Raw genomic sequence first — 25,324 nt, forward strand, 5'->3', positions numbered from 1 at the left:
CACACAAGTGGCAAACCGAGAGTTTAAGAGCCGACTTGTGCCTGTGCTAAGACATGCTTTCACCCCAGCAAAATGCTACTGTGACCTTGTTCCTTCAAACGTTGGAACATACTTTTATTACATCAACTAGGTAACCTGGAACGTGCACAAAGGTGAAGTCCGACAGCTCGCTTTCTGTAACCTGGCCAGCAATACTGAAGGTCAATATTCAGGGTTCTACCAGACCAGGATCCCAACAACAGTTAAACTGTAGGGTCTTGGCTTCCTGCATCCCAGCTCCCACCAAATGAGAATATCAGGCAGGGTGGGGAAGGGCTGCTTTCCACACAGAAATGCCCCTTTCAGACCCCTGCAAACAAATGCTTCCTCATTCTATGAGTCTCTCTGTCCCTTGCTGAAAGAAGCACCCTCTCCAGTCATATAACCAGGAAGAGAGAAACCACATCTGAAGTCTCTCAGCCAGCTGCTGCCAGAGTTCTATTCTCAGATAATTGAAAACACATTTAGATTGTTAGCGCAGTCTCTGGATCCATGGCTTTGTTTTGTTTTGTTTTGAAGTAAGAGATTCCTGGTGAGCTAAATGGACAGCTGAATGCCCTACAACATAAAACACTCTCTCTCACATTGTTATTCAGGAAAAAGCACTACTCCTGGTATTATAACTCAATGGTTAATAAACAGCTCTAGGGACTACATTACATCCCATAGAAAGATGAAAGTCACATTTTAATTTATCAAAAATACATAACTAGTTTATTATCTACATATATCTGAGAAAGAAGGACCCAGTCACAGCATAAAAAGTCCTTCAAACCATGTCATGTATCAGATATGGATCTTTAGGTATTTAAATTTTAATTATACAATTTCAAGTTCAAAGGTGAAATTAAATTCTGGCACTGCAAAACCGTACCACTTCTCAGCCTGGATGGAGGGGAGTTTGGGGGAGATGGATACGTGTGCACGTATGGCTGAGTCCCGTCACTGTCCTCCTGAAACCATCACAGCATCTCTTGTTACTCGGCTACTTGTTGTTGCTGTTCAGTCACTAAATTGTGTCCAACTCTCTGCAACCCCATGAACTGCAGCACGCTAGGCTATTCTGTTCTTCATATCTCCTGGAGTTTGCTCAAATTCACATCCACTGAGTCGGTGATGCCATCTAACCATGTCATCCTCTGCCACTCCCTTCTACTATTACCCCATACAAAATAAAAAGTCAAAAAAAAAAAAAAAAAAAAAAACTTAACCACTCCTGTATCTGCTAATTTGGAATTAAAGATATTTGTAGTATAATGAAAAAGCCAGTTTATTCAGTTTATTAATTGTATAGATTACCTGGGGTATAAACTGTTAAGAACTTTTTTATATAGCACAGGCATACAAAGTGAAAAGTGTTAGTTGCTCAGTTATGTCTAGCTCTTTGCAACCTCATGAACTGTAGCCCACCAGGCTCCTCTGTGCATGGAATTCTCCAGGCCAGAATACTGGAGTGGGTAGCCAATCCCTTCTCCAAGGGATCTTCCAGACCCAGGGATCAAACCTGGGTCCCCCACAATGCAGGCATTCTTTACCATCTGAGCCACCAGGGAAGCCCCAGGTATACAAATGGGGCTTCTAAATTGTCAGTTCACAACTCTATGAAAATAGTTTTATCAAATTGCTTTGTCTTCCCCTCCATTTAGTTTGGTGAGATTTCTCAGTGCAGTTGATCCTTGAACGACATGGGGGTTAACCCAAGTATAATTTATAGTTGGCCCTCCATATTTGCAGATTCAGCCAACCACAGATCTAACAGTACTGTAGTATTTACTATTGAAAAATATCCACGTATAAGTAGACCCATGCAGTTCAAACCCACGTTGATCAAGGGTCAACCGAATTCAACAAATGTTTAATAGTTTCAAACACCGAAAGGCTAACTAAAGAATACAGCCGCTGCTGCTAAGTCGCTTCAATCATGTCCGACTCTGTGCGACCCCATAGACGGCAGCCCACCAGGCTTCCCCATCCCTGGGATTCTTCAGGCAAGAACAATGGAGTGGGTTGCCATTTCCTTCTCCAATGCATGAAAGTGAAAAGTGAAAGTGAAGTCGCTCAGTCGTGTCTGACTCCTAGCGACCCCATGGACTGCAGCCCACCAGGTTCCTCCGTCCATGGGATTTTCCAGGCAAGAGTACTGGAGTGGGGTGCCATTGCCTTCTCCAAAGAATACTGAAAGTAATCTAAATCTGAGTTGTCTAAATAACTAATTAAACTGTGGTTAAGGCAGATCTTCGGAAAAGGAAGCGCTGAACGCACTTGAAGAGAGAAATTAAAATCTGCACGTTCACTTCCATGAACCAGAGAGCTGCACAGTCAAGCAGATTCAATCAGCAACCTGAGCCCATGTGCTGCTGATGGTGATATGTGAATTAGAAAAATGCCCTTCTGAGAACTCTTAAATAGTATAAGAACCTACATGATTTGTTCAGCTCAATATGCAAATGATCAGATCTTCAATTACCTAGGGGAAAAAATGCAACTCTTACCCAACTAATAAGTCAACTATAATAGGACTGCTGGACTTAAAAAAAAAAAAAAATTCTAAGAAGGACAAGGAGTATTTGGCCAGGAGGTAAGAAAAGTTCCTAAGCACCTTCTCAAGCCTACGGAATATGAAAGTGGGCAAGGGTGTAAATTCAAGGAATCTCATAATATGGGTAGTCTTGGTGTTTCAGAAAGCAAAGTCCATGTTTATGACTGTCTGTGGTGGAATTATTATAAAGCGATTCTGAAGCAGATCAAATAGCAGATTTGTTCTAATTAGGAAGGAAGATCTACATTTATAAATTAATTCTCAGTCTTTAAACATCGCATTATTCCAGTCACTGTACACACTCTGAAAATAACTTGGTTTTTCTTTCCACAGATTTTCTTTAGTAACAAAACATGGAAGATCGACAGTCTTAAAACCCACATTTTAAAATGATGTTGCAGCTTTCAGTGGAGTTCTTATCCAGTGTTAACAGCCCAAGGCTAAAATACATGAGTGCTAAGACATTTTGCAGAAGGACTACTCGGCCAGGGTGATATTTTTCAACAGCACATACTAACTGCACTACAGGATCCAAGGTTGACTGACTCCAGGGATTTGGACAAACCACATACACGGAGGGTTGACTGTAAATTATACACCTTTAACCCCTGCACTGTTCAAGGATCAACTGTACATCAAGTACAAAAACATTCCATATCAAAGTGGGTTTTGATTTTCTTTTTTAGAAAGTATTTCAGTGTCTCACCATATTGGAAAACATTTTTAAAAAGCAGAGACATCACTTTGCTGACAAAGGTCTGTAGAGTCAAAGCTACGGTTTTGCCAGTAGTCATGTATGGATGTGCAAGTTGGACCATAAAGAAGGCTGAGGGCTGAAGAATTGATGCTTTGGAACTGTGGTGTTGGAGAAGACTCTTGAGAGTCTCTTGGACTGCAAGGAGATCAAACCGGTCAATCCTAAAGAAAATCAACTCTGAATATTCACTGGAAGGACTGATGCTGAAGCTCCAATACTTTGGGCATCTGATGCCAAGAGCCAACTCATTGGAGGAGACCCTGATGCTCGGAAAGACTGAGGGCAGGAGGAGAAGGGGACGACAGAGGATGAGATGGCTGGATGGCATCACCAACTCGATGGACAAGAGTTTGAGCGAAGTCTGAGAGATAGTGAAGGACAGGGAAGGCTGGCAAGCTGCAGTCCATGAGGTCACAAAGAATCGGACATGATTGAGTGACTGAACATACACTCAAAAAATATTCTGTAGTCTACTGATCACAAAAAATGTTTAATTAACCTCCTAAGAAAAGAAGTAAATGCTGATCATCTGGCATTAGCACTAAGTTTTAAAAAAATCATGTCCCCAAATCAATTCTGTAATTAGATTCTTGGCTCATATTTATTTCTACCCACCAAAAGCAAAATTTTAAGACATAGCTGCTCAGAAAGTAGTATTTTCTGGAAAGTTCTCTAATCTGATTAAACAAACAAAACAAAAAACTCCCCAACTGTTTCTTCTAATGTTCAACCAGACACAGAAAACAAAAATTTCCTAAAAAGAAACAGTATAAATAGAAGCATTTCAAAATGTTTATACCTAAAACATGATCAGGACTATCTCGAGACAATGTTTTATACACATTTTCTCCCCTGATATCAACACTCATTCAGGTTTGTACTATAGGAATATTTAAGTCTTCTTTCTCTAAGTCCTTCTTTACTTTTTAAAAATTTGCAGAAAATTTGACAATGCATCTATAATATAAGGGTTCCACAACAATTAGCTTACTTTAAAAAGTCTTCACAACTATTGAGTCAATATATTTTTGTTTTTTTAACATATGTACATTTGCTTCAAAATTCTCTTGTCAAAAGGAAGCCTGGAGGAACCACAGTAATTTTTATAGAAAAAAGAAGAAATATGAGAGGCAGGGAGTCTCCACCCTCCCATTTTCACAGAATGAAAGAAAAGTCACATAGGGTCCCTAAGCTGAATCACTGAAAATAACAGATTTTGCAGCTAATTTCCAATCTGCCTTAGCAGCAGCTTCCAATCAACTAACAGATATAGTAAGTGGGCTTCATTTTTATATTCTAAATGTATGTATTTCTACATTCTACAGTATTAAGGTAATAAAACGTAAAGGTACATTAGTCAATTATATAACTCCCAACAGAATAAAAAATAATTCAACCTAAAAAGAAGGCTTTTTGCCTTCTATTTTCTAATTTCTCTACATTGAATACATAAAATTTACAGGATTATGAGTTATTGTTTAACAATTTTTTTTAAAGTACAACTTTATGGTGACATGTTTCAAATACATTCATTCGTTCACTTAACTCAGCATGTACTTCTGAGTGCCAACTACACGCCCCCAATGGGACAGACTCTGGTGAAGCATGTTTGTGGTCTCAAACAAGGGACAGCTTCTAATGTACTTTATATCAGAAAAGTGAAAACTACTGAAGGAAATGACCTGGCCTGGGTAGGCATACGGCATCTTCCATAAACTTTCTGGGGTAGATTTTAGCTGAAGGTCAGAAAGAACTTTCCAGCAATGAGAGTCGAGTTGCTGCCCCAGTGGTCCTGGCTCCCAGGTGGCGCTAGTGGTAAAGAACCTGCCTGCCAATGCAGGTTAGACAAAAGATACTCGGGTTGGATCCTTGGGTGGGGAAGATCCCCTGGAGGAGGGCATGGCAACCCACTCCAGTATTCTTGCCTGGAGAATCCCATGGACAGAGGAGCCTGGGGCTACAGTCCATGGCGTCGCACAGAATCGGACACAACAGAAGCAACGCAGCACAGTACAGGTGGTCCTGACTGGTTTTGGTCAGCAAGCTCCTTATCCCAAGAACACAGACCTCATGAGCACTGAGAAGGAGTATGGAGAGACACAGAAGGTTCAAAGTCAATTGCCAAATGAAGTGAAAAGTCATGGACCAATTTAAAATTGTATCACTGGGAGGAAATAAAATCTGAAGAAACAGCATTGCTAATAGAGATGTTCATGATGACAAAGAAAGGGTAGGAAAAAAACTAGACATCCATTTCCTATTAGAAATGATTTACTTTGATCATCATCCCATCTGTTGAAAAGGCCACAGAGAAAATCAGCTATATCTGACCTCATCAAATATTTATAATCATAATATAATCTGAAATAAAAATAGGATGCATTTTGAAAACCCAAGACATAATGGTCCATTTTGATCCCCAAATGCAGCAAAGATGCAGTCTGTCCTCCAACACATCTCCAAGGCCGCGGCTGCAGATCTTTGCATGAGTCTGGTAAATTCTCTGACACCAGGTGATCTCGCTGGTCACATGATGATAAAATGAAAGACTGACTGTGTCATTTTGGGTGCAAACCTTAGCTAGACACCTCAACCAAAGCTATTGCTCTTTGACTTTTATTCTCCATGAAGACATGAAACCAACCATCTCAGCCTTCAGTTCCCTAATTATCCTTAATGCATCCTTTCCGTGTTCACTCAGTTCAAAAACTGGCCACCCATGTGCTGGGCACAAGGCACACAGATGAACGGGATACAGCTCCTACGCAGAGGGAGCTGACATTCTGATGGTACTATGGCTCTTCACTTCCAGAAAATGCACACAAAGAACTGCAGGCTCCCAAAGCCCATTCACTGAGGGACTCTCCAGAGATCCATGAATCAATCCCGTATAAAAAACCACCGAACAAAAAGGAGTCCAGAGCAGGCTCTTCATCCATGAATAACCGTGAGTGACAATTAGATGATGACAGAACTTCAGAGCAAACACAGGGATAAATCACAGGGCAGCCCTAGCTTATGACAGGGCAACAGTGGGGCAAAAGCACAGTGGGTCCTGAGAAAAAATGTATTACGCTCGCCTGGAGAAATACTTGAAATATCACATGCCGTCTGCTAGTCCCATGAGATGTGGCTCTTTATATTCCAACCTGCAGTGGGGCTGCTGGGACTCCAGTTTCCTATCTTAGGTAGAAACAGGAGAAACAACCATTTTTGAAGCTGTGAACAGAGAATAAAGCAAGCCAGATTTCATTTTTGTAGGGGTCAGTCCATTCAGTGATTCCCTAAACAGAAGTGAAGTCACTCATCATGTTCCTTGTCCCATGAGAAAAAAAGGGGGGAAGGTGCCCCCGGGGAGTTATGGGCGGCGTGTTTGCGCGCGCTGGTTTACGTTACCTCTGCGTCGTATCTGACCGCAGCGGAGAACAGCGAGAAGGCGTTCTCCACGGTGATTCCTCGCTTGATGATATGCTGACAAAGTTTCTTCAGCCTGTTTTCGCAGTAGGATGTCGCCAAGTCCAGAAGACCTGAAAGTAAAGTATGGGATGCTTACTGGAGCTCATAATAGTTTCCAACCATCTACAGACATTTCATTTTGGTGAAGACAGTTATACAGATAAGTCAGCAGGAGCTTCTTAGGGAACAGTACTCTCAATCTTACTAAATAAATTCTCTAAGTTCGAGCCTTCCCCACCTCCCAAACACACCTCTCCTATACTCCATTTATACAATTTCTTCTATAGTACAAAGGAAGAGGAAAAAATCGAACTGTCCTGTGTTTCCAAAATGATACGCTTAATTCATTAGCAACTTACACTTCAAGATTAAAAGAGTAAAATAAGACCACAGTCATAAATTAACTGTGTCCATAATTATTAACTGTGATATCTATATATACTTCCTGAATTTTTTTTTAATTGAAGTACAGTTGATTTACAATGTTGTGCTAATTTCTGCTGCACAGCAAAGCGACTCCGTTATCCACTTATATACTCTACCATGCTGTTTCTCAGTTGCTCAGTTGTGTCTGACTCTTCACGACCTCATGGACTGCAGCATGCCAGGCTTCCCTGTCCTTCACCATCTCCCGGAGCATATCATGAGACAAATGCATATTCCCTGTGAGGGACAGGGAAGCTTGGCATGCTGCAGTCCATGGGGTTGTAAACAATCTGACACGACTTGCTGACTGAACAACATATTTTCTTTTACATTCTTTTCCATTATGATTTATCCCAGGACATTGAATATGGTTCCGCATGCTATACAGTAGGATGTTGTTTATCCATCCTGTATGTAATGGCAAACCACTTCAGTATTCTTGCCTTGAGAACCCCATAAACAGTATGAAAAGGCAAAATGATAGGATACTGAAAGAGGAACTCCCCAGGTCAGTAGGTGCCCAATATGCTACTGGAGATCAGTGGAGAAACAACTCCAGAAAGAGTGAAGGGATGGAGCCAAAGCAAAAAGAATACCCAGCTGTGGATATGACTGGTGATAGAAGCAAGGTCCGATGCTGTAAAAAGCAATATGGCACAGGAACCTGGAATGTCAGGTCCATGAATCAAGGCAAATTGGAAGTGGTTAAACAGGAGATGGCAAGAGTGAATGTCGACATTCTAGGAATCAGCGAACTGAAATGGACTGGAATGGGTGAATTTAACTCAGATGACCATTATATCAACTACTGCGGGCAGGAATCCCTCAGAAGAAATGGAGTAGCCATCATGGTCAACAAGAGAGTCCAAAATGCAGTACTTGGATGCAATCTCAAAAACGACAGAATGATCTCTGTTCGTTTCCAAGGCAAACCATTCAATATCACAGTAATCCAAGTCTATGCCCCAACCAGTAATGCTGAAGAAGCTGAAGTTGAACGGTTCTATGAAGACCTACAAGACCTTTTAGAACTAACACCCAGAAAAGATGTCCTTTTCATTATAGGGGACTGGAATGCAAAACTGGGAAGTCAAGAAACACCTGGAGTAACAGGCAAATTTGGCCTTGGAATACGGAATGAAGCAGGGCAAAGACTAATAGAGTTTTGCCAAGAGAACACACTGGTCATAGCAAACACCCTCTTCCAACAACACAAGAGAAGACTCTATACATGGACATCACCAGATGGTCAACACTGAAATCAGATTGATTATATTCTTTGCAGCCAAAGATGGAGAAGCTCTATACAGTCAGCAAAAACAAGAATGGGAGCTGACTGTGGCTCAGATCATGAACTCCTTATTACCAAATTCAGACTTAAATTGAAGAAAGTAGGGAAAACCACTAGACCATTCAGGTATGACCTAAATCAAATCCCTTATGATTATACAGTGGAAGTGAGAAATAGATTTAAGGGACTAGATCTGATAGATAGAGTGCCTGATGAGCTATGGAATGAGGTTCGTGACATTGTACAGGAGACAGGGATCAAGACCATTCCCAAGAAAAAAGAAATGCAAAAAAGCAAAATGGCTGTCTGGGGAGGCCTTACAAATAGCTGTGAAAAGAAGAGAAGCGAAAAGCAAAGGAGAAAAGGAAAGATATAAGCATCTGAATGCAGAGTTACAAAGAATACCAAGGAGAGATAAGAAAGCCTTCTTCAGCGATCAATGCAAAGAAATAGAGGAAAACAACAGAATGGGAAACACTAGGGATCTCTTCAAGAAAATCACAGATACCAAAGGAATATGTTATGCAAAGATGGGCTCAATAAAGGACAGAAATGGTATGGACCTAACAGAAGCAGAAGATACTAAGAAGAGATGACAAGAATACACAGAAGAACTGTACAAAAAAGATCTTCACGACCCAGATAATCACGATGGTGTGATCACCAACCTAGAGCCAGACATCCTGGAATGTGAAGTCAAGTGGGCCTTAGGAAGCATCACTACGAACAAAGCTAGTGGAGGTGATGGAATTCCAGTTGAGCTATTTCAAATCCTGAAAGATGATGCTGTGAAAGTGCTGCACTCAATATGCCAGCAAATTTGGAAAACTCAGCAGTGGCCACAGGACTGGAAAAAGTCAGTTTTCATTCCAATCCCAAAGAAAGGCAATGCCAAAGAATGCTCAAACTACCACACAATTGCACTCATCTCACACGCTAGTAAAGTAATGCTCAAAATTCTCCAAGCCAGGCTTCAGCAATATGTGAATTGTGAACTTCCAGATGTTCAAGCTGGTTTTAGAAAAGGCAGAGGAACCAGAGATCAAATTGCCAACATCTGCTGGATCATGGAACAAGCAAGAGAGTTTCAGAAAAGCATCTATTTCTGCTTTGTTGACTATGCCAAAGCCTTTGACTGTGGGGATCACAATAAATTGTGGAAAATTCTGAAAGAGATGGGAATACCAGATCACCTGATCTGCCTCTTGAGAAATCTGTATGCAGGTCAGGAAGCAACAGTTAGAACTGGACATGGAACAACAGACTGGTTCCAAATAGGAAAAGGAGTTCGTCAAGGCTGTGTATTGTCACCCTGTTTATTTAACTTATATGCAGAGTACATCATGAGAAACGCTGGGCTGGAAGAAGCACAAGCTGGAATCAAGACTGCCAGGAGAAATATCAATAACCTCAGATATGCAGATGACACCACCCTTATGGCAGAAAGTGAAGAGGAACTCAAAAGCCTCTTGATGAAAGTGAAAGTGGAGAGTGAAAAAGTTAGCTTAAAGCTCAACATTCAGAAAACCACGATCATGGCATCCGGTCCCATCACTTAATGGGAAATAGATGGGGAAACAGTGGAAACAGTGTCAGACTTTATTTTTCTGGGCTCCAAAATCACTGCAGATGGTGATTGCAGCCATGAAATTAAAAGACATTTGCTCCTTGGAAGAAAAGTTATGATCAACCTAGACAACATATTAAAAAGCAGAGACATTCCTTTGTCAACAAAGGTCCATCTAGTCAAAGCTATAGCTTTTCCAGGAGTCACATACGGATGTGAGAGTTGGACTATAAAGAGAGCTGAGTACCAAAGAACTGATGCTTTTGAACTGTGGTGTTGGAGGTGACTCTTGAGAGTCCCTTGGACTGCAAGGAGATCCAACCAGTCCATCCTAAAGGAAATCAGTCCTGAATATTCATTGGAAGGACTGATGCTGAATCTGAAGCTCCAATACTTTGGCCACCTGACACGAAGAACTGATTCACTGGAAAAGACCCTGATGCTGGGAAAGATTGAAGGCAGGAGGAGAAGGGGACAATAGAGGATTAGATAGTTGGATGGCATCACCGACTCGATGGACATGAGTTTGAGTAAACTCCGGGAGTTGGTGATGGACAGGGAGGCCTGGTGTGCTGCAGTCCATGGGATGGCAAAGAGTCGGACATGACTGAGCAACTAATTGAACTATAAGAGTATGGGAAGGTGGCTCAGTTGTGTCTGACTCTTTGCGACCCCATGGACTATACAGTCCATGAAGTTCTCCAGGCCAGAATACCGAAGTGGGTAGCCTTTCCCGTCTCCAGAGGATCTTCCCAACCCAGGAATCGAACCCAGGTCTCCCACATTGCAGGCCGATTCTTTACCAGCTGAGTCACAAGGTGAGCCCAGTAAGAGTTGGGAGACATGTTTTTGACCCTGTGCCGTGGCCAGTCCCAGCGCGGCTGGTACCTATGGCGTCCTCCGGGGGCAGGTCCACTGCGTCCGTGTAGAGGTACTGGAGAAAGGCACGGTATACGGCGTAGGAGAACTGGTCTATCTCTATCACCTCCTTCATGTCCTCATTCCAGTAAGACTGGAACATGGATCGGAAGTGCTCACACCTGAAACACAACAGCAAAACTCACCTGCTTAAGGCGCTGGGAGCAAGCATGAACAAGTATTACAGGGATGGTTACTCTATTTGAGTAGTACATTCATTCCACGTACAAAAACCAAAATATATTCCACATGCAAGGGTTTTTATATTCACCTTTTACATACACTCACTTTCATTCTTTAAGGTATTGCCTAGTAAAACAGTAAGAACTATACATAGCCTCAAAGTAGCCAGCGCTTCAACAAGTACCACTGTTTGCATCTGACAGACCTCATTCAGATAAGGCTTTTGCTTACCTGTTTTGTTTAAAAGATGTTATACAGAAGGGCATTTCAAACAATGAAATTCAAAAGAAATTCAAAAGTGACTGTTCAAACTTTTGATATGTATCTGCTGCTGCTAACTGCTGCTAAGTCGCTTCAGTCGTGTCCGACTCTGTGCAACCCCATAGACGGCAGCCCACCAGGCTCCCCCGTCCCTGGGATTCTCTAGGCAAGAACACTGGAGTGGGTTGCCATTTCCTTCTCCAATGCATCAAAGTCAAAAGTGAAAGTGAAGTCACTCAGTCATGTCCAACTCTTCATGACCCCATGGACTGCAGCCTACCAGGCTCCTCTGCCTGTGGGATTTTCCAGGCAAGAGTACTGGACTGGGTTGCCATTGCCTTCTCCGTGATATGTATCAATACCACTCAAATGATTCAGTGTTTGTATGTTACCAGCACATTCTTGCAATCACCATTTTTGTAATCGGCACATTCTTAAAATGGTTTTAAAAGTTAACTGGATTATGTTCAAAAGGATTTTTATTCCATTACTGTACATGACAACTTTCCTTCTTTTCTGACTCATCCTCAAAACAGCCACCATCCCAACTTTGTTCCTTTTCTTTCATCTGCTCCCCTTCTTCTTCCAAGCCTGTTACCAATTTATTTGTGACACTCACTAGGATAGTCACATATTTGAAGAAAAACTAAACAGGTCTTTTTGTATTGTATTTACATGTACAGATACACCTAAATGAGGAACTGATTTCTGAATATTTGATTTTCTTAAAGTATAACATACTTCATGATTTTTTTTTAAATCATCTTTTCAAATCCTTTTTAAAATGAGTTACAGTAGAAAAACACAAATATATGTTCAATATCCATTCAGAATACTGAAAGAATGGCTCCACTTACAAAGGAAATTACCTCATCTGGGAGGGAAAAAGTTACAGTTGTCTAGGCAAGGGTTCTGGAGAAGGCAATGGCACCCCACTCCAGTACTCTTGCCTGGAAAATCCCATGGATGGAGGGGCCTGGTAGGCTGCAGTCCATGCAGTCGCCAAAGTCGGACACGACTGAGCGACTTCACTTTCACTTTTCACTTTCATGCTTTGGAGAAGGAAATGGCAACCCACTCCAGTGTTCTTGCCTGGAGAATCCCAGGGACGGGGGAGCCTGGTGGGCTGCTGTCTATGGGGTCGCACAGAGTCAGACACGACTGAAGTGACTTAGCAGCAGCAGGCAAGGGTTAATAGATGAACTCAGTCAGAACACTATGCAGGAAAATCCGACGGGCTGACCACAGGTCTTCAGACAGAAACAATTCCCCTTCACCTTTTCAATTACTACTTTGGTGTAGACACTTACTCCTTTAAAGCAATGAATGACATAGCATTTTAGTTCCCTAAAAACATGTTATTTTGTAAATAGATGTTAAACTAAATTTTGAAAAAAGACTCGTAAATGGCCAGTTTAACTCTCAATGGTCAGATTTTATGTGCCTCTCTCTCGAATGGCAGCCTCAGTGAGCAATCATCCAGTTATTAATTAATACAAAGTTCCCTCACATTTATACAAAGAACTCCTGCCATGTACCATATTTAGAGAACATTTCTTCAACTGGGAATTAGTTGTCTCTCAGGACCAGAAAGTCCAGTATTCCTAAGTTTTCTGCTTGTGGAAAATGAAGTTTTAACTGCTGCTGCTGCTGCTAAGTTGCTTCAGTCGTGTCTGACTCTGTGCGACCACATAAGACGGCAGCCCACCAGGCTCCCCTGTCCTTGGGATTCTCCAGGCAAGAACACTGGAGTGGATTGCCATTTCCTTCTCCAATGTATGAAAGTGAAAAGTGAGAGTGAAGTCGCTCAGTCATGTCTGACTCTGTGACCCCATGGACTGTAGCCCACCAGGCTCCTCTGTGCATGGGATTTTCCAGGCAAGAGTGCTGGAGTGGGGTGCCACTGCCTTCTCTGGAAGTTTTAACTAAAAGAAGACATATACACTTTTCACTGATGGGCCTTTGTATTTTCTTAAAGCTATATACAATTTTTTTGATGGAAATAATTATGTATGAGCTACTTCATTTAACAAACAATACAGAAAAATACTCCCACATTATGCTTTTTCTAAAAGGCGCATGAGTGTACACGTGCGCACACACACACACACAAACATACACGCAAAACTTTTCAATAACGAGTGGACTGATACTACATGCAAAATTATTAAGTGTGCTGTTTCACTCTACTCCCAAGATTAGTTCTTATTAGTCTCCATTGTGTGGGATAACAAGGAAATGGAGACTGCAAAAGAGTACGGTTACTGATGACTCTAAACTAAGAGAAAATACCTGATTTTCAAAACAGCTTTATGGACATGGATGTATTTCCCATCAATTCGAAACTTCAGATCGGCAGTTTCTGGACTGTCAAATTCTTTCTTCAGTGACTCTGCAACTGTTAGAAAGTCTTCATGCTCTGAAGGAAGCAAGCACATTAACACAGGTGCTCAAGCTTTGAAAGACTTCACAAAGATACTGACTAGCACGATGGATAATTCCATTAGATTTTTCTCAGAAGAGTTCACCCCTTACTCGACAAATCAACTTTCCAGTATTAAAATCAATGTCATAGAAATTAAATTAAATTTCATAGGCTAACAGGGAGACAAAAAATTCCAGGGGCCGTCGTCAGCACTGAATGAAGGTACTGCAGACACAGGAGATAGCTCTTGATGTCCCCAAGATGAGAAGGTCTCAGCAGCTGGTGATACCCAAATGTCGCTAAGTGTATGCTGCTGCTGCTGCTGCTAAGTCGCTTCAGTCGTGTCCGACTCTGTGCGACCCCATAGACGGCAGCCCACCAGGCTCCCCTGTCCCTGGGATTCTCCAGGCAAGAACACTGGAGTGGGTTGCCATTTCCTTCTCCAATGCATGAAAGTGAAAAGTCAAAGTGAAGTCGCTCAGTTGTATCCGACTCTAAGCGACCCCATGGACTGTAGCCCACCAGGGTCCTCCGTCCATGGGATTTTCCAGGCAAGAGTACTGGAGTGGGGTGCCATTGCCTTCTAAACTATAAGAAAAAAAATGTATATTTGGATTCTGTAAAGCAATTATCCTTCAATAAAAAAAATAAATTAATTTAAAAAAAAAGTATATTTGGAAAGGCCAAAAACCGGTCTTCCAAACTAAGCTAGACATTAAAAATGTGTATTCTGCGGACTTCCCTGGTCCAGAAGTTAAGACTTCACCTTCTAGCTCAGGGGGTGTGGGTCTGATCCCTAGTCAGGAAACTAAAATCAAAAAACAAAACAAAACATAAAACTGAAACACTGTTGTAACAAATTCAATCAAGACTTTAAAAACATGGTCCACATAAAAAAAAAATCTTTTTGAAAAGAAAAGGTTATAGATTGTCATTTTACCTAAACTCTTCTCTCGAAAGTTTGAGTAGTGTTCATCTAAGGGTGAGAATTGATCAGTTTTCCTTCACTGAAGCACTTTTGGACACCTCTGCTCTGCTTTTAGGGTAGTTTCAAGGAGTTGGTAAATTCAATTCAAGGAGTCCTAAGAAACACATTCCTCACTTGAGTGGTCACGCTAGAGCAGTGTTCCTTCCCAGGGTGACCCTTTTCCCTCCCTACCTGGCATCTAAACATCGTTCTTAACATTAAAAATCAATGCAGCACAAACAATAATCCTCACACACTATCTGAAAGCAGAGCAAATTTACTTAGTAGGAATGTGTACTTAAGAGGAGTGGCAAAAAAAAAAAAAAAAAGAGGAGTGGCTTTACTAAACCGTGGTCACACTGCCTGATAAAAAGGTGCAAGGACATTTAATTCTTACATGTAAGTAGAACTGTGTTATCATGAAAACTAAAGGCGTGTGTACAAACTCATGCAACACTTTCTTGTGCTTTACATGTGTGAACAAAGGAAAAGAGGAGAAGCAGCTGGCTAACAGGGAAACTTAAAAATTCCAGAGACCTTCACTGGCACTGCTGAATGAAGGTACTACTGAGGCAGGAGACCCATTTCCAATTCCCCAAAATGAGGACTTCCCCCAGGACGCAGCAGCTGCTGTCACCAGGGCAACTCTTACAGAGGGGCAACTGCTAAAAGCTAGGCTGAAACCTAACAACGAGCTTTCCATGAGCTCTGTTATCAGACTCTCCTAAGGAAATACCATGTGCCTAAGCCCTGTTACTCTAACCTACAGCCTCCCCTCCGATCCTGACGACGCAGAGCTCTCTTGGCTGTGGAGGAAAGATGGATATTCTTTCAAAAACCTGACCCTGTAATCTGAATCCCCAGTGAATGAAAAGATGGGAAATAACTAAGATGGGCAAAGAGTCCAAGAGCCTAGATTGTTACCCTCCCTCCCCACCCAGAACACAGTTCTTCTCAGAGCCTCAACTCCTGCATCTCGTCCTAAGGGCTGGACCACCTTGGTTTCTGGCAACTAGTATCACCCTCCAGAGAAGAAACTGTTCTTCAGAGGTACCCATTCATCCTCTGACTTTCTTCCCAGCACTCTGCTGAGATCAGAAACTGTGAGTAAGCAAACACTTCTGACGTTTAGAGGGTGGACAGGAAAAGAGGTCACCTGGAGATATACTTAGTGACTGTACTTTTTCCAAACTTAATAGAAAATGGTAGGACATTTGGTCTGAAAAGAATGTCTTTTCAAGATGAGGATTTTAAGATGCAAGAACCCTTTCATAAACAGGTCCAGGTTAGGCAGGTATATGAGACTCTGAAAATGTGTACAGGTCTATACATATGTGTGAGTATGGCCAAGGAGTCCCGTCCTATGAACTAAATTTTCTCTAATCACAACATTCACTGCAAACAATCACTGAATTACAGTTAGAGAATCTGGAAAGGTTCCATTTCTTTAAGTTGAGCAGCAGCTTTACTTTTCCTAAACATCTTTCCCCATGACCACAAAGACTGGTCACCTGTTGATGGGACAGCCCCAGCTGCCTGACGCACCTGAGCTGGACGTGTCTTACAAGACCTTCAGTATCAACTGCTGAGCAACCAAACCCCATGCTGTCACAGCTGTATTAATTTTCAAGCACAGGGTTTCCTGGCTCACTTTATTCCCTCTGCATTATAAACAAAAGAACAATTTAGAAAAAATACATTTAGAATACACTAAAAAAAAAAAAAAAGAAATACACTGGCTAAAAGGTACAAAAAAGAAATAAAAAGAGACCAAGATTATCCTGCTAATGGCTACTCAGCTTGATGACAGCTTCACATTTTCGATCAACAACAGGCCCATGAAGGAAGACAGTATTCAGAAAAGGGACAGCTGACGTAACCAAAGATCACCCTGAATTCCACTATCCTTTTATTCTTTTTCAGGCCACACTGTGCAGCAGGTGGAATCTTAGTTCCTTGACTAGGGATCGAACCTGGGCCCCCTGCAGTGGGAGCACAGAGTCTTTAACTACCAGGTAAGTCCCCCATTATCCTTCATAATATCTCTCCTTAGCTCTCCTCCAAGGAAAAAAAAAGTTTGAGGTTGGTTGAAAGGAAAAAAGGAGAAAAAAAAGTGGAATTAACTCCACAAAGTTAACAAGTTCTTCATTTTTTTTTAAGTTCACGTTAAATTATATGATAAATTCAGTATTACAAAAGCACTTAAGAACATTTGTACACACTCAAATATCTGTACATGAATGTTCAAGACAACAGTATTCACAATAGCCAAAAAGTGGAAACCATCCAAATGTCCATCAACAGATAGATGACAAACTGTGGTCTATATATATAACACAACACTGCTGCTGCTGCTGCTGAGTCGCTTCAGTCGTGTCCGACTCTGTGCGACCCCATAGACGGCAGCCCACCAGGCTCCGCCGTCCCTGGGATTCTCCAGGCAAGAACACTGGAGTGGGTTGCCATGTCCTTCTCCTACTCAGTCATAAAAAGAAGCACTGACACGTATTATGTTACAACCTGGATGGGTCTCAAAAGCACTGAGTGAAAGAAGTCAGACACAAAAGGTTGTACATGGTAAGATTCCACCTAAGGCAAACATCCAGAACCGGTAAATCCATAGATAGAAACAAAACAAAACAAACAAATTGGTAGCTGCCAGTGGTTGGGGGGGAGAAAGAATGGGGAGTGACTGCGTAATGGGTATAGGGGTTTCTTCTAAGGTGATGAAATGCTGCAGAGCTTGATGGAAATGCTGGCTCAGCAACATGGTGAAGGCAGTAAATGCCTCTGAATTGTATACTTTAAAAATGGTTCATTTTTGTATGTGAATTTCACCTCAAACTGAAAACACCCAAGAGGAGGAAATAATAAATTCATATAATATTCCATAGCATTTTAATAAACAGTATCATGCAAGTCTAATTTGGGGAAGGGTTTTAAAGCTAAAGGAGGATAAAGCATTCTGAAGCGGACGGAGCCCACAGCCAGCAGACGCACAGGCACAGCGCTCCGCTGACGGTGCCCTTCGTCCGGGCGGGCAGCCGGAGCTCTCTCTCACCCACAGACAGGAGGCGCCACGTGACGGCGGGCGTGGCAAAGCAGGCGAACACGTCGTCGGTGGAGGATAAGTGCGTGAGGTGCGGCAGGGTCACCGACTGGCCGCGGCACTGGCCCCACATGTACACATGGCCGCCCTGCGTCTTGGCGGCCGACGTGTGCGCTGAGTGGCAGGCCGCGATCTCTATCACCCTGGAGAGTTTTAAGAAAAACGCACGTTATGTTTGCTTTGCAGAAGCCCAAGCGCACCACACAGGGTAAGTAAAAGTTTTGTGCTCCGAACATCTCAAAGAGCCCAGGATCCAGGAAAGTTAGCTGTCAGGTCATACGGACAAAACCAAAAGACTGGAGCAACAGCTCTGGGTTACACTCATCCTGGTGCCCCATTCTCACCCAAAGCTCATTCTGAGTTAGGACAAGTAATGCATACTGTTGAGGAAAACCTGGGAAAACGGACTAGCAACCACAGTAAATGAGGAAAGTAGACACTGAAAAAAATGTCCTGGCAGTTCTGGGGGCTTACCCAGTAGCAAAAAATCCTGTATTCAATAAACCATTTCCTTACACATACAACTTTCTCTCTTTCCCCCAATCGGGGCTCAGAACGCTCATTAGGCTGACTAAGCAGTGGTCCAGGGGTCATGGACTCTGAATATCCCAATCCAAAGGGACATCAAGCCAAACTTACTACATTTCTCTGCATGCTTCTTAAGTGGCGTCCCAGAATTAGAAGTCAACATCCTAAAGCTTTAGTGGGCAAGAACTCACAATATGGCTCAACAAACACTTAAGCATCTATTCCAGTAACACACATTAAATCAAATCAATATTAAAACAGATAATGGCCTTTCAAGGGCAGATTTTTTTTATTTAAAAGTTTAGTTGGCTCAAAGGGAAAATAATAGGTTTTAAATTTCAACATGGTGACAGACCCTACTGGGAAGTCTGCAGGCAATACACCAAAATGCATGAATGCCTTTCGGTGGTTATGTCGGGTGGTCATCTGAGAAAGCTGCAAGAGAATCATGTCAACTTCACCTTCACGCTGACTGGTACAGCACTCTCGTTCACAATGAGAACGTTAACGAACGGAAGAGCTACAAAGCCAAACACCAGCGCTCCAGCACACAGGCCCAAGTCCCCATGCACACACAATCCCAAGACATGGTACCGCCAAGTTACCTTTCTTTCTCCACCATGATGTGTGCTGGGCTTAGCAGGTTATTTTTATTGCCAGTTCCCAGCTGCCCATACGTGTTAGCTCCCCAGGCATAGAGCAAGCCCTCATCGGTTAGTGCTAGAGTATGTGCATAGCCGCAGACAATCTGCAAGTAAATTTACATGGTTACCATCAACAGGAGAACAGGAAGGGCAGGGGAAACATCTACTTAAAGATTACAGCCAGCTCCTGCAGAATGCCAATTCATCATCAGATGTGGACTGACATTCTCTGGAACATTAAAAAAGCATTCGAAAAGCCTATACCTGAGACTACTGGCTTTTTCCCAGTAGCTTTTCAAATTATCAAGACCAATGTGCCAGCACCATGGTCTTGCTTCTCATCATGGGAATTTAGGGAGAATATAAATGTGGCAGATGAAGGCACAGGGTACTGTTCAACAAGTCTGGTTAAAAGAGTGAATCTCTGGGACTTCCCTATTGGTCCAATGATTGGGACTCCATGCTTCTATTACAGGAGGAACAAGTTCAATCCCTGGTCCGGGATCTAAATTCTCACAATGTTCCAAGTCAGAGCAGGGAAGACAGACGGGGAGCAGCAGCTAGGAGCCCACCACACATACCTGGTTGACACACACACTGTGCAAAGCTGCCACTCTCACGGGGGTCAGCTGATTGCCATTGTTTCCCAAGCCGAGCTGACCATTGCCGTTGTAGCCCCAGCCATACACCTTAGAGAAAGGGGGAGAAGAGGGTTTTAAAACTGCTGGTAGGAGGAAAGAGATAAAAATGAAATCCGTCTAAACAAATGAGAGATTTCTTTCACTTCCAACACTCTTATTCTAGTGAATGAGGTCCTACAACTGATCTCCAAACAGATGTTTCAGGCATGGGGATGACAGAATCCGGCAGCTTCTACTCCAGAGCTTACTAGCTGGATAGCCTTGGGCGAGTCATTAATTCTTGCTTGCCATAAGAGGAACCTAAGGCTCATTAACAACTATTAACCACTGACTGTATTTCAGGATTTTTTGAGAAGTACTAGGAATTAAGTCTTTGGAAGCAGGTGAACAGGGGAGATGGACATACGCAATTCTTCTGCAGCCAGACAGCAAGTGCTGGGGTAGAGATATAATCAAGGCACTACAGGTAGAGAGGAGAAAGGACTTAGCCATAGGAAGAAAGTTAAGCAAAGATTTTTTTAGATAGCAGAAATCTGAGCAGGGTAGATGCTCAGATCTGGCTAAAGGGTAGATGCGGATGAAGGTATACCTTCATCCCAGGGAGAGGCAGGTTCAGGAGATAAGCAGGTGGGCTGGCTGGTCCCACCTTGGGTGGTGGTGGGGAAAAGACCAGAAGGAAAAGTAAAGGCCAAGGGAAGAAGTGCCCAAACATAGACCAAGGAACGTGAAATGCATCCATGGATTTGCCACTGAAATATTCCAAAGCAGAGATAAACATGATTAAAGTTGTATTCTGGAGCTATCTTGCAGGCAGCAACATGAAGGGTGACTGTGGTGAGCAAGACCAGAGGCAGAAAGACCTCAAAGACATAAACTCATCTCCCGTTGGCAGATAGTGAGCTCTGATGGGGGTCCAGCAAAGGCAGTGACGGCAGGAGCACAGGAGAGGGGACAGAGGAAAGAGGTGTAAGGAGGGGACACAGGAGGATGTGGGGACCCCTCAGACGCCTGCAGCAAGAGGGGTCACGCTGCTCAAATCTCTGCTTTGGAATATTTCAGTGGCAGATCCATGGATGCATTTCACGTTCCTTGGTCTGTGTTTGGGCCCTTCATCCCTTGGCCTTTACTTTTCCTTCTGGTCTTTTCCCCACCACCACCCAAGGTGGGTCCAGCCAGCCCACCTGCTTATCTCCTGAACCTGCCTCTCCCTCACTCTGCTCAAAGCAGCAGAGCCGGGCACAGGTCTGACAGTGACTGTTGAAGGCTGAGAACAGCCAGTGTGCAAAGGGTGAAGTCCTGGCCAGGAACAGACAGAAGGCCTGGCTCAGATCAGAAACACGAGGTGTGGTGGCAACACACCCCAGGGCAACGCAGGGCAAATGGGCGTGGGTGAGGGCCTTCCACATCCCTGTGACAAGGGGAAAAGGAGACAAGGAGTTCAGGGTGCTAGCAAGATATTGCCAAAAGCACGTTTAGTGTCGGAAGTCTAACAGGTTTGAACCTTCTGGGGAGAAATTTGGCAAGAGCTATCAAAAAATGTACCCTATTTCTGGAAAATTATTCTATAGAAATACTTGTGTGTACAAAGATATACACACAAACAGTAACAGAGAAAATCAGTGCAACAGTGTTTTTAATAGCCAAATATGAAAAAAAAAAAAAAAAGTTGAAATGCCCATCAGAAGAGTTCTGGATATGGGTCATGGAAAACCAACATCCATACAAAGAAAATTAAGCAACTGTTATAATGGTTATAATGGAAGCAACTATAAATGGTCTGCCAATGGATCCAGGTAAAACATCTATGCTGTTAAAGCAGAAAAGGTGCAGACTGGCAGAGAAAAGCGGTAGGTAATTATACTCACCCATATGTAACTATTTATAGAGAAAGGTCCAAAAGGATATACATCAAGCCATTAAAAAACTGAGGGAAAGGCATTCACTTTTTATTTCATATGTCTTATTTGTTTTCCTTTGTTGAATTAATCACATAATAATTTTTAAATTAAATTTACTTTTAAAAATTAAAAAAGTTTTTCAAAAAATAAATAAAGAAAGAAGTGGAAAATACTGGGATGGAGGATGTTAGATGACTATCCCAAGGAATTCAGAAGTCATCCAGCATAATATCAGGCTTGATTCAGAAAGTCAGCTAACAGAGCTGAGCACTCAGTAAACTCTATAGCACCCTCACACCCCAATGCAGGATGCCGTACATTCGCGTTCAGAGAAGTATCCTGGAGTAAAGTTTGTGCACTGGGACACATACAAGTGGTAAAAGGTCCATTTAAGTAGAAGCTGCAACCAGAACAATTTTATAGAAATAACCATCAGCTCAAAGGTGACTGTGGTCAAGGATCACTGAAAGGTGGGTTTTTTAAAAGTAGCTAATAACCATCAGGATGAAAAATTCTGCATTTGCAAGTTGCTTCTTCCTAGGGGCAAGCATTGCAGACACCAGCAGGCACAGAGCCTTCATGCCCATTAGCATCAGTGTTTATAAACACCGTCAGCTAACTTTAAAGAGCGCACAGGGCCTCTCACCTTCTGAGGTGGCCCGCACTCGGTCTGCAGAGTGTTTCGATGAGACAGGCTGTATTCTGTCTATGGAATGTCTATCTCTCTAAATAAACCAGCTTTCACTTAAAAAAAAAAAAAAAGAGTCCTCTTTCATTAGAAGAAAGCGGTAACGTCAACTTCTTTCATCTACTACATTAAATCACAAACAAATGCCTGTAAGCATCGGGCTATGTGAATCTGGCAAAAACACATTCAACTTCTACTTGCAGATAAACCTTGGAACTTAAAAATTCATAATGAGGAGTGAACAGCCTGTGGTTGCACCTCTATCAGTTAACTATCCATGGAGCCATCAAATCAGAGCACTCTTCCTTCCATGATCTAAGCCCGTACCTCATAAAGAAAAGGACAGGAGAAAGGGGGGTGCGAAGACCGCTCACCTCACCATTGTCCAGAACAGCCATGGACGAGGTCTGACCACAGGCGATGCCCACCACCCTCTTAATATGTAAACAGTTTGTCACTTTCCGAGGAGTTGGCTGGTTTGCGGTGGACCCTGACCCCACCTGGCCGCAGTTGTTATAGCCCCAAGCAAATACCTACACAAGAGAAGGATAAAAGAGGAAGAAAGAAGAGTAAGGGTGAAAATTCTAACACACGATAATCATCATAAAACAAAACAAACCCACTGAATGAGTCCTTACAGCGTGCCAATGGTCCTAAGTGCTTCACACACAGGAACCCTCACAGGAAGCCTGAAAGATGACCCTGGGGTCGGTATTAATACTATTATCATCCCCATTGTATACGTGTAGACGGGAACACAGAGAGGTCAAGTGACTTGCTTGAGATTCCACAGCTAGTAAATACGATTTACTACTAATATGAACCCAAGCAGTCTAGCGGCGCTCTCCACACTGTTACACAGCCACTACAATTTTAGTAGCTCTTTATGGTTTTTAAATCTGGCATCCAAAGGAAATGAGGTATGTGCCACGTAAGTATCAGTGATATGAACAAAAATCAGCCTAACTCTTTGGGTGTAGTCTTTTTTTTTTTCCCCATGGAAATCCTTCAAACAATACTTACTTTCCTCTATCTCATTAATCACCAGTGGGCGATACTATAGACCCTTCCTGATGACACAAGCCCACCATCATTACAATTATTAATCACAGTTCCACTTCCTAACACAGTCACACTCACGAGTATTAAGGAGATGCCTGTCCCTACAGGAATGACATGGGGTTGTTAAGAAATTCTTTTTTTTTTTTTTTTTTAATTATTTTTAACTGTAGAACTGCTGCTCTAGAATGTTGAGTTGTGCTTGATAATGTTTTCTGAGTCCTCACTGGCTGTCATCTCCAAGCAGCTCCCCTCCTCAACTGCATCCTGTTTACTTTTTGCCTGTGATCAGCCACAGCCTGAAAACCATATTTCTAATGGAGAGAGACACAAATGGATCTCTAAGCTAAAGATGAAAAACAAAATGAAAAATCCCTTCAAGTTAATTATTAACTGAGCCTGTCAAACAAGAGTGTGGCCAGAGAGAATGAGCCAAGGGCAGATGCTGGCAGCAGAGGAGATAACTTCCTCCATCACTAGGAAGATCTGTGAGGACCCCTCTCACCCCATCACTTGCCTGTGGCAAGCGGTCCTCACACATCCTGAGTTCTGGCTTCCATGAGTCTCTGTTCTCTCTCCTCTGTCAGCATTTTCTACCTAAGATCACATGTCTGAGGCTGCCCATGGACTGTCTTGAAACTCACACTGATATCTTAAAAAGTACATGTGGCACAGGTTCATTTCACAGGCACAGAAAGAAAAAACCCTCAAAGTAATTACTTCCTGTTAAGTGGCTTCCCTGGTGGCTCAGACGGTAAAGCGTCTGCCTGCAATGCGGGAAACCTGGGTTCAATTCCTGGGTCGGGAAGATCCCCTGGAAAAGGAAATGGCAATCCACTGCAGCACTCTTGCTTGGAAAATCCCATGGACGGAGGAGCCTGATAAGCTACAGCCCATGGAGTCGCAAAGAGTCGGACACGACTGAGCGACTTCACTTCACTTCACTAACTGGATTCACAGGACTAGCTAGTGTAAATATTTATATTTACCAGTTTCCCAGAGTAGCATATGCTTAAGGTTACAATAAACCAGGAATGCACGCTGCACAATTAGCAAGTTCTAATTTCAACCGTCATTCTTTTGCACTTCTTTTCAAATAGCCCAAGTTCTCTACCAATGCAGTTGCCGTTTGTTTTTTAAAAAAATGGGGACTGGGGTTCCACTGACCAAGAAACAGGTTGGGAACAGTAGATTCCATGCAGCAGGGCTGTGTGCAAGGCCTGGCTCCAGCACATCACAGCCACGAAACCTTTATCTCACCGAGCTGCTCACCCCACTTAGTGAAATCACTCTAAAGTCTCTGAAGGACTAAACAGGGAACAACAGAATCTGACTTTTATTTCCGAAGACACAGTGGACAGAGAAGTTATACTGCACAGTGTACACCAATGTAAAAGCTATGGGATCGGGACTGCCCTGGGGGGCCAGTGGCTAAGACTCTGCACTCCCAGTGCAGGGGGCCTGACTTTGATCCCTGGTCAGGGAACTAGATCCCACATCCCACAGCTAAAGTCCTTGCATGCTGCAACTAAGATCCGGCACAGCCAAATAAATAAGTAAATATTTTAAAAAAGAAAAAAAAAGCTATGAAACAGAAGAGCCCATGGCAACAGTCCAGGAGATGGCCAAGCCTGACCTAAGGTGATAGAGATGGAGAGGAACGAAATGACACAAGACACCAGACGATAGAACCAGCGGGATGAGTGACATTTAAGATATGCATGGAACTTGGCTGGGGGGGGACAGGAAATCAAGCTGTACAGAACCTACTGGAATGTTGGTAGTGATGCTATGACATCACTACATTTACTGAAAAACAAAATAGACCTGGGGGTAGGGTGCGGGGAGAGGTCATTAAAAAAACGACAGTATAGAACACTGTCATACACATCTGATTTGTAATCTGAGCAAAAAGCAAGAGACTTAAC

At 42.7% G+C, this 25,324-nt stretch overlaps 1 protein-coding gene across 8 annotated transcripts in view; it reads right to left on the bottom strand.

The window, feature by feature from the left end:
- Positions 1-25,324, bottom strand: part of RCBTB1 (RCC1 and BTB domain containing protein 1) — a 58,170-nt gene that overhangs the window by 2,959 nt on the left and 29,887 nt on the right. For 6 of the 8 annotated variants that reach the window (XM_005213686.5, XM_005213685.4, XM_005213683.5 and 3 more), the window contains 7 exons: positions 22,712-22,870; positions 19,692-19,799; positions 19,072-19,214; positions 17,891-18,081; positions 13,730-13,856; positions 10,964-11,115; positions 6,732-6,862 (listed from right to left, as the gene is read on the bottom strand). In XM_005213686.5, coding sequence (XP_005213743.1) covers positions 6,732-6,862; positions 10,964-11,115; positions 13,730-13,856; positions 17,891-18,081; positions 19,072-19,214; positions 19,692-19,799; positions 22,712-22,870 — 1,011 coding nt within the window. Of the gene's footprint in view, positions 1-6,722; positions 6,863-10,963; positions 11,116-13,729; positions 13,857-17,829; positions 18,082-19,071; positions 19,215-19,691; positions 19,800-22,711; positions 22,871-25,324 lie in introns of those variants that run through there. The other 2 variants (XM_025000009.2, XM_059892155.1) reach the window with 2 other exon arrangements.

The sequence above is a fragment of the Bos taurus genome, chromosome 12, assembly GCF_002263795.3.
Source record: "Bos taurus isolate L1 Dominette 01449 registration number 42190680 breed Hereford chromosome 12, ARS-UCD2.0, whole genome shotgun sequence".
Classification (NCBI taxonomy): domain Eukaryota; kingdom Metazoa; phylum Chordata; class Mammalia; order Artiodactyla; family Bovidae; genus Bos; species Bos taurus.